We start from the raw sequence: 10,710 nt of genomic DNA, 5'->3' as shown, positions 1-10,710 counted from the left end.
AAAAGTTCGTTGGAGAATAGCAAGAATTTAGGGTGATGATTATTTCTCATTGGCTGAGTTGCAGGGGTAGTCGATTTATCGTAGGAGATGCAATGTTCCCTGTTGGGGCCTGTAAATAATGATTCTTTTCTGCCCTCCATTCTGCTGGTGAGGTCTGGAATTGACAGTTCTTCCTGTAATTGACACTGAGTGGTATGGCTACCCCCTTTCAGCTTCCTCTTCTAGCATGCCAAGGCCACTTCAATGTGCTTTCCTGCTTTTAATTTTCACAATATTTTACTTATAAATTATGGTCAGAGCAATGTTTTTGAAGAAAGTATCTTTCTCACAACATCCTTAAGTGCTTGTTTCACCTGCTGATTTCTTAAAGTGTAAATAAATGGATTCAGCATAGGGGCAACAGAGGTGTTGAGCATAGCTACACCTTTTGTCAAAGCAACCCCTTCCTTTGCCGATGGTTTCACATACATGAAGATGGAGCTTCCGATAGAAACAACTATCATATGGGAGGAGCAGGTTGAGAAGGCCTTTTTTCTTTGTTGAGCTGAAGGGGTTTTCAGAATTGTTCTAAGGATGTAAGAGTAGGAGAGAATTACTAACGTCAAAGTGGACATAAGAGTAAGCACAGACAAAACAAAGCTCATGAGCTCTAGAGTACTTGTGTCTGTGCAAGAGATTTGCAGTAAAGGAGCAGAATCACAGGTGAAGTGGTCAATGACATTGGAGTCACAGAAATCCAGCTGCAGGCCCATGGCCAGTGCTGGGAAGATGACCAAGAAACCAGCCAGCCAAGAGCTGACTACAAGCTGGTAGCAGATCTTGTTACTCATGATGCTTGTATAATGTAGAGGCTTGCAGATCGCCACATAACGATCACAGGACATACAGGCCAGAAGAAAAAATTCTGTCGAGCCAAGAAAGATAAAGAAAAATAGCTGAGCTGCACAAGCATTGTAGGAAATAGATTTGTCTCCAGTTAGGATGCTGATCAAAAATCTAGGATTACAGACAGAAGTAAATGAAATTTCTAAGAAGGAGAAATTTCTGAGGAAAAAATACATGGGGGTCTTCAGGTGGGAATCCAGCAAGGTAAGAATGATGATGGTGAGATTTCCAGTAACACTCAGTACATATGTGAGAAATAGGAAGAAGAAAATTACAACCTGTATTTCTGGATTATCAGTCAGACCCAGGAGGATGAAATCGGTCACTGATGTTCTATTTTTCATTTCTGGTGGTTGATTTTTTCACAAATCTTACTGGCAAAATCAATACAGGCAATAATAAATCATTTAGACAAACCTAAATATCTGCCCCTATTTTTTAAAATAATGATTGTAAAAAAATTAAAAAATAAAAAATAAAAAATGATTGTATTTTCACAAAAAGTACCTGGGGCTTTAAATTTTTAAAATTTTTACCTTCTATAAATACATTCCTCATTTTCTCCAGTTCTATTATATATCTTATAGGCATATCTTCTGTGTTTAAAATCAGTCTTATTCCTCTGAATAATGTCCTCTGATTCTTTGCTATATGCACCTCCATTTTTACAAATGTTACATGGGAACTATATTGATTGAACATGAGTTATTCTCATGCTTCACTTTTTCCCCCCTAAAATATAGAGGACATTATGTTTTTCTTATGTCATCTTTTCTGAGCATAAAATTCCTACCGCTGATGAAAATTAGTGAAAAAAAAATTCTAAGTGTTCTTTTTGGGAAGTAGTGAATACTACTCTATTAGTTTTTTTTTTTTTTTGCTGTTTTCATTGTAAAAATTCAGAGACCAAGTCATTCTAATGTTGCATTATGAACTTTTATTTGTATTAAACAATAGTTTATGTAAGTAGTACCCATATTTTTTCAAGCTATTATACATTCTATTTCCAGATAGAAATTGAGCCTTTCAATGCCTATCTTTATTCTTGATTCTTTAAAAAAAATGGTGTCTTTCTAAATCAAGAAACAGACTGTTAACTACAGAGAACAATCTGATGGTTACCAGAGGGGAGGTGGAAGGGAAGATGGGTGAAACAGATGATGGGTATTAAGGAGTGCACTTGTTACGATGAGCACTGGCTGATGTATGGAACGGCTGGATCACTGTATTGTATACATGGAAATAATATGGCACTATATGTTAACTATATTGGAATTAAAATTTTAAAGAAAGGTATCTTTATATAAAAACTTAATTAACTTAGTGATTTTCACTTTATTATTTCAATATTCCTAATAAAATAACTTTTAAAAATCTAGTTAATAGTTGAACATCAAAAAATATGTTCACAAAATATTGTTAATGAAGTTCAGCAAACACCTTACATATATATTTAGAACTATCTTGGACACCCACACCAGGAATATCCATCAAATCTTTCTAAAGTATAAACATATCAATATTAAGGAAAGTATGTCATGTTCCACATATTTCAGTTAATTGGTAAAAATTACCATTTAAAATATTTTTACATTTTAATTTATTGAACTATTGAATACACACACACACACACACACACACACACACACACACACACACACATATGGTAATATATTCTATATATTGAGAGAGAGAAACACACCAAAGGCTAATCTCTGGTACGTAGTGAATAAAATATAAGCTGAAACATTTAAAGATATATATAAAGCTAAAACATACAAAGATAAATAAACTGAGAATACTTACATATTATCAAAAGATTGATGGTCAGTGTGAAATATTGAATGCAAACTAATGTACCCAATTATGTTAAATCAAAAGACAAGGGGTAGGCTAATGCTTCATGGAGAAATAACTGTTTTCCCTGTCTTCCCACAAAGCTGTAAATTTCCCATAGAAACCCGATGTTTCATCTCAAAATATTTAATGGAACATGTTTTTCCCCACCATTGTCCCAAATCTGGAATCCTGAAATATCCCACCTGCCATCTTACTAGCAAATCTTCAGATAAATTCATAAAGGAAAACAACTTAGAATTATTTTTTGATAAGCTATTCTGATATTTCACAGAGGGCCATTTCCATTTATTTTCCTGAGGAAAAAAGTAAACCGAGCACCTTTAATGTGCTTTGCTACAGATATATCTTTTTACTTTGGAAAACATCCTTTGCGATAAATTCTTAATGACTTTTGGGAAAATAGTAATAGGGTACTGACAAATCATGCACAAGATCAACTTTGGTGAGTGTATTTAATTGGTTTATTATAGGACCTGTGTCCCAGGAGAAGTCTAAGTAAATGAGCCAGCAGGATGATGACCAGGTATTTGGGGGAGGAGTGAACCTTCACAAAAAAACCCCAACATTTTCTAACGTTCATATTCCTACGACCTCTGTTATCGTTTTTAACACTGTGGGGAATCAGTTTATGGTATGAAAGGCAAACTAGTAGAGACTATCGAGGAAAAGCACTTAGTTCCATTGCTTATAAAATAATTTTAGAATTATTGAAGACTTTTGAGATATATCATTCCAACTAAAATTTCCTTAGAGAATATTTCTTTTAGTTGAGCTAAACAGTTTACATATAGGGGCATCTGGGTGGCTCAGTCACTTAAGTGTCTGACTCTTGATATCACTTCAAGTCTCGAGCTCAGGGTCGTGAGCTTAAGCCCCGTGTTGGGGTCCATGCTTGGTGTGGAGCCTACTTAAAAGAAAATAAAAATAGATAAATAACCAGTTTAAATATAAAATTAGAAGCAACTCAGATTTCACCTTTACACTTCTATGTTATTTTCAACATGTTAGTGTAAAACCCAAGATATATTTTATTATATAATGTGCACCAAAGCTATTCTTTGTTAATGAGCAAATTAGGCACAGTTCATTCTACTGTGAATAAATATAACACTAAAAAAACTTCTTTGAAATAGTATCTTCCTGTTAAAACATACTACATAAATGAAAACTAGGATATTTAAATTACTTTTGTATAACCAATAATGGTACTTCAAAAACAGATATTTAGTTAATAATTGGATTATTAGAGACTTTATCGTTATTGTAGAGACAAGTATAATTTAACAAAAGTGACAACATGGATATTTTCAATTTAAAGGAGTTGTTTCATGTGATATATTTAATTTTAAGCATTTTATACCTAATTAGGAAATCTTCATTTTAAGCAATAGTTAACCAGTTGATATTAGCATAAACATTACCAGTGTCAATTTCAATGGCTGAATATGGTTTCAGTTTATGGATATGCCATGAGGAATCAAATCCCTCTTTACTGAGCATTTTAAAATTTTCCCAGGGGGCGGCTGGGTGGCTTATTCTGTTGTGTTGGACTCTTGGTTTCCACTCAAGTTGTGATCTCATGGGTCATGGGATTGAGCCCCCTGTCAGCAGGGAGTCTGCTTGAAGATTCTCTCCCTCTACCACTTCCCTGCTCTCATAAATAAATAAATATAAATAAATAAATAAATAAATAAATAAATAAATAAATAAATAATTTGAAAAATCTTTTCCTGGTACAAGTAATATTAGAATGCGTAGAACACACATATACATTTCAGCATTGTCGTCCTATTACCTTTTGAGTGTTAAGTTTCCACAAAAGGAGTTACTGATCATAATTTTTCATACTTAAAATGTTCATACATATTTACATATTTCTCTGGAGTAGTGGTGTTTATGTATAACACTTTAATAAGAAGGGTTATTTTGACACAAACTCAGCATGCAAAAGATGCATACTTTCAACCCTTACCAGCGTGGTAGAGAGTAAATGCCCCTGCCCCCCCACCCTTGGATGCATTTTTTTAATATATTTTTATATGTAACTAAACACAGCATTGCCATATAATCTTGCAAATCCAGTTCTGGAGGTATACCCACAATAATTGAAATCAGAAACTCAAAGAGATATGTTTATTGCAGCCTTATTTACAATAGCCAAGGTATGGTAGCAACCTCAGTGTCCATTGATAGGTGAATGGATAAAGAAATGTGGTGTACACATACAATGTAACAGTATGCAGAAGTAAAAGGGAAGGAAATTAGATACATAAAACACAGTATCAATGATCCTTGAAGATATTATGCTAATTTTCATAAGCCAGACAGAAAAGAACAAATACTGTATAATTCCACTTATAATGAGGTACCTAGACCAGTCAAAATCATAGAAACAGAGAGTGGAATGGTGGTTGCCAGGGGCAGTGGGGAGGACATCTGCTGTGTAACACCGTGCCTACAGTTGGCAATACCGTATTGTGCACTTAAAAATTTAAGAGAGTAGATCTCATGTTATGTGTTCTTACCACAGTTCCGAAAAGGGGGCCCTTTGGCATTTTCCTCTGGGAAGCTCTTACAAACAGCTGTACTACAGGGAAGAGGGAGGAAGCACTAAAGCATTTGTGCACCCCCAGGCAGCCCCTGGATTTATCTGGACAACCTTGAGGTATAAGCAACAGTAAGCAGGAGTGTCAGGGTCCTGAAGACTTTCAGCAAAAGTCATTTCTGGATACCTGCCAAAGAGTGCATATCAGGGGATTGAGAATAAGGCTGAGACGCAAGAAGGATGTGTGTGATTAGTTTAGGATGAGGATTGGCTGTCAGAAAACATTTTATGGTGATTAGGGAGGGATGCGGTTTCTCATCTTGGGGGAATAAACATACCATGACTCTCCTTTCTGGGTTTGATATTGTATGTGCTCCCTTAAAGTGCTCCTAGTTTTTGGCATGCATGCTTTGTTTAGAAAGCATAAATTAGTTTAGGAACCATGACCAGGAAAGGACCAAGCAGGTAGGCAGCTTGGCGTATGGAAAATTAACTGAACTGGGATGTAGATCTCAATTTGTTCTGACTCACTGAGTCACCTTGGAGAATTCCCTTCCCTTTCTGGGTTTCACTATCTTCATCTCACAAGTGAGAAAGTTTACTTTATCAGGGGTACAAATGAATCTCAGCTCATAGGTCAACTCTTATGGTATTGGCAGCAAGTTGAGAAGGATTCTGAGGTCAGATCCTCACTCTTCGAGGCCTAAGTAATATTAGAACTTATTTGCAATGATTTGCTATAGCTGTGGGAAAGGGCGGTTAGTGGCATGTCTCTTTTATTTGCTACCCCTGCAGGAGAATATATCTATAATCCCCTCTACATGGAAAATTCTATTATTCTAAACATTTTAATAGTTACCCTGATGCTTAAGGTTAGAAAATTATTTTTAACCCTTCTCAATCATTTTATGTGATACTCCATATCAATTTTCTACAGAAATAGAGGATTACAGAATCTGTTTTTAGGTATCAAAACTGAAAACATGTATAAAGCACAGAGCCTAGTCATTCAATTTATTAAGGTTTTCAGGTCCTTCCACTGTGTGCTCTGGTAAGTAAACTTGGCCATACACTAATACAGTGTGTGAAATTACACACACACACACACACACACACACAAATACTTTACATGAATGGCTTATTCATCTAAGGTTCACACACTTAACAAGATATTAATAAAGTGTTGGGAATTTTTAAAAGCACAGCACTTAGAACTTTGTATGTTTTTCCAGCAATTCCTTCCATAGTTAAAATACATATTCAGATTATCTGTTGCTTTATGAATACTTGCTAATTAATATGATAAAAAAGGAACAACAGCTACAGGAAAGAAGTGAGCTGCATAGGAATGAATAAAAATTTGTGAGAGAGAAAATCCTTGAAATGTAAGGAACTATCCCATATTGCACAATCCAAGAGTAGCCATTTAGTATCTCTTATTTTCCAAAATTTCCATGAAAATAACAATATCCTAACCATAGATTCTAGGAAGATCCACTAATATAACATTTTACCCGGCTCCCGGTAACTTCTGTAAAATAAAGATGGGTTGTAATTAAAAACAACAACAACAACAAAAACCAAACTTTTTCTTACCTTCCAGTGGGAAAAGTTGGTTTTCTAACTATTGCTACCAAAACAGACTGGTTTTATCTGTTTTTTTCTCCCCCTCAAAATAGTCACAGGAGATTCTTAACAGGGAAACAATTAAAACGTCTCTGGAGAGAGATGTTCCTGAGGAGTATATTCTAAAGTTTACTTGAATAATTTTAATTAGGTAGCCTTGGGAAATGATTTAAAAAAATTAAATGTCAGAGAGGTGTATAAATGCAGAGAATGGCAGTGAGGAAACGGCAGTCTTAGAATTTTCATTTGTCAATGTTATATTATTTTTACCTGAGATAAATGTCTGCCGAGGCACTATAATCCAATTATATGTAAACCTGTGAAGAAGCAGAAAACAGCAAGAAGAAAGGGCCACAAGGATATAAAATGTGCTATTCAAATATTTTGTTAATAAAATATATTGACAATAAACAAATAAACAATCTATTGGGACTACACCAAAATAAAAAACTTTTTGCACAATGAAGGAAACCATTAACAGAATTAAAAGGTTACCTACTGAATGAGAGAAGATATTTACAAATGATATATCCAATATGGAGTTAATATCCAAATATATAAAGAAATGATACAACTCAACATCAAAAAGCCCAAATAATCCAAATAAAAACTGGGCAGAGAATCTGAATAGGTGATTTTCCCAAAGAAGATGTACAGATGACCAACAGACACGTGAAAATGTACTTAACATGATATAATCCTGAAAACAAGGGGAAAAAAAGAGAACAAAACCTGCGAGATGAAAATCTAAGGCTCAGAGCTTACTCTAGCATATTGCCATATTTTGAAGGTATTTTTGGTTGCTTTCTTCTTCATATAATTTTTAACATTTCTATTTTGAATAAACATGTCTGTTTCCTTCTCCCATTCAACCTTTTACAATCTACAGAGACCATTTGCCCACCTGGTAGAGTAATGTGTACCTGATAACAGTATACAGAAATATTTAATGGATGGGAGGGTAGCCCCAATCTAATTCCAATGTCTCTTCCATAATTATAATTTTAATTTTAATTATGAATCTGTCGTAATGGTCTTTTCTAAGATTGTAAATATATTCTTCTTGGGGTGCCTGCGTGGCCCAGTCAGTTGAGTGTCTGACTCTTGGTTTTGGCTCAGGTCGTGGTCTCGGTTTTGAGGAATGCACAATGAGGTGTCTGCTTAAGACTCTCTTCCTCTCCCTCTGGCCCTCCCCCCCTCTATGCTCTCTCTCTCTCTCTCTAAAATAAACAAACAAATCTTTTAAAAGAATTTATATATATATATTCTTCTTAAATATATTTGTATTTACTCTCTACCTGAGTCTGCTCTCTGATACATAAAGCAATACTTTTACTTAAGACTTAATTTTATTTTTGCAAACTATAAGTGTTCTTACTTAATTCTAAAATGATTTAGCACTTCCATAATATTGCCTATTCTTTTCTTGAGGGAGACAAAAGGACTAGTTCAACATTCAAGGTAAGCTTTTGGGAGGCAAAGTGTACTTCTTATTACTCTTCTTTTTTATTTTTGGCTTTAATGCAACTCTTGATGCTTTACAGGATTTAATTTTTTTCCTGTTTGAAGTTCTTACTTTCCATAAAAGCTTTAGAAGTGCTGTTATCTAAGATCATTTTAAGAAATGCTTAACTGTCCAGACAGACTGGCTAAGTCTGTAGTGTCTCACTTGTTTTCTATATCTTTCAGAGGTTTCAGAGCTTTCAAAAGAAATAATATTTACTCACAATTAGCCAACTAACTTAATGTATTAATGAACTTATTAAATTCTTTACCTACAAATTGCCGGAACAGAATTATTCCTACTTTCCACCATCTGTCCTTTTTGTGGTCCTAAGATATGCATTTTTTTTGGCCTCTGCCTCTATCTGATGGATGATAACCTTCACTCTATAAAATTCACATCGTGCAAAACTAAAGCATAAAGTAGATCTGCTCAGTGTCAAGACACATGAAATAAATTATTTTGAATCTTATACAAAAATGATTACATGGTGTCCTAATATTGATTATATTAAAAATAATTATTAAAAGATATTTAGATAAGAACACAATTTTGTGTTCTTCATGTAATCCTAACAATCACAAAATATTTATGAATGAACAAAAATGTTGTGTGAAATTCTTAAATTGTAGCAGTTTTTAAAATGTCTTCATTTGTATATTTCATATAAATTGTGTGGCTTAAATTTATTCATATATAAGATTGTGAATAATTGAGATTACTTGTATAAAGCATACATTTACTCTATTAAAGCAAAAATATATTCCTAAAACCATTAAAGACATACTTACTTTTATGGTATATATGGCTGGTTTAGACAATGTCATTTCTAATGGCTTCTTTAATTTGTTTAAACACAAGTACTTTGAGATTTTTCAAAAGTCTTTACACTTTCTTTCTTCTCTGCCATCTTATATTTGCAACCAAATACTCAAAATATTGATAATAAAGAATAATTCCAAGAACTCCTCTCCAATTTTTCAAAAAGGGCATACATCAACCCAAATTTCTCTAAGGATCTGAGGTCCCAAGGTATCCTACCTATTGCTACTTTTAGAGGTGTAACTTGATATTTGAAATGAAATGTTATAGTTGAAATGAAGTCCAATATAATGTCTTCCCAAGTTTGGTGGGCAAGATGATACGATTTTAATCATGTTATTCAGGCTAGCCATAATATTATCTGTTCCATTCACAATGGACTCAGGAGGATTAGCTGAATGAATAAACAAAAGGTACCATGAAGATTAGTGTTCTCAAGACACCAGCATTAAGCTGTAGTCCAAATTAGTACACAATTTAGAATAGAATATTTTGGTGATTAGTGGCCTGAAATCAGAGCAGAAAAATATATATAAGGATTTAAATTTTTATACTAATCCATAACTTTACAAATTTAATAGAGTAAGAGATTAGCAGTTTCTCAGTGGCAATAGATTTAAGTTGTGAACAGTGGGTTTTTCTCCAATCTTAGGGAAAATATTAAGAATTCACTGTGATGATTTAGACTGGGGCTGAGGTCTCTATCATTCTACACCATAAGAAATATAAGGCTTGTTTTTAAGGTTTTATATCTTTCCACTGAATGATGACATAGAAAACCTGACCATGATTAGAATCATTACCATTTATTCATTCAATAATTATTTTTTAGATGCTTATTGTGTGTTGAGCTCAAGCTTAGGTTCTGAGCACACAGATGCTAGAGACAGCTGTGTGCATAATTTTCACTTCTTACAGCAAAGGGTGAGAATTCTACGTTATTTTAGAAATCTCAGATTCCTTTTCTCATGTCCAGTACAAGCAATATTTCCCTCATCCCATGCATCATTTTATTTCTCCCTGTATTGATCTGGAAATACATCTCTAATATTCCCTTTACATTCATCATTTGAGACCTATAGTTAGTTGCTATTTAATCTCAGAGTTCCATAAGTCATATAAATAGTTTAAATTCAGTGGAAATTGGGATTATTTGATGATCTTAAAATGCAAGGCACTTTCTGAAGAAAGATTTTAAGATATTGCTGTGTTTTTTTTGAGACATGAAGCTATTCAAGGTATATGACTAAGGAATACTGAGTGCACACTGAAGGACTGTTAAAGCAGAGCAGCTATTTTAAACTCAAAGTATATTAATCTATTCATGATAAAAGTCAAGAACTTGAATAATGTGTCATAAATATGCTCATATTTCAATACAAACATCATCATGATAACATTCGTATGATGTTTATGTGTTGGCCAAAATATTACTTAAAATTATACTTTATGGGGAAACTGTTATCAG

The 10,710-nt window shown here is 33.8% G+C and overlaps 1 protein-coding gene across 1 annotated transcript; it reads right to left on the bottom strand.

Annotated features, from left to right (window-relative positions):
• Window positions 1-293: 293 nt before the first annotated feature.
• LOC123778894 (olfactory receptor 6C76) lies at window positions 294-1,229 on the bottom strand. Its single transcript, XM_045776550.2, has one exon. It carries the CDS (start codon window positions 1,227-1,229, stop codon window positions 294-296), a length of 936 nt encoding a protein of 311 aa, XP_045632506.2.
• Between the last annotated feature and the right edge of the window lie 9,481 nt (window positions 1,230-10,710).

The sequence above is a fragment of the Ursus americanus genome, chromosome 25 (assembly GCF_024610735.1).
Source record: "Ursus americanus isolate L20-20 chromosome 25, mUrsAme1.1.p, whole genome shotgun sequence".
NCBI lineage: Eukaryota > Metazoa > Chordata > Mammalia > Carnivora > Ursidae > Ursus > Ursus americanus.
Note: the sequence above shows the minus strand (reverse complement) of the source record. Positions and strands in the feature narration are given on the sequence as shown.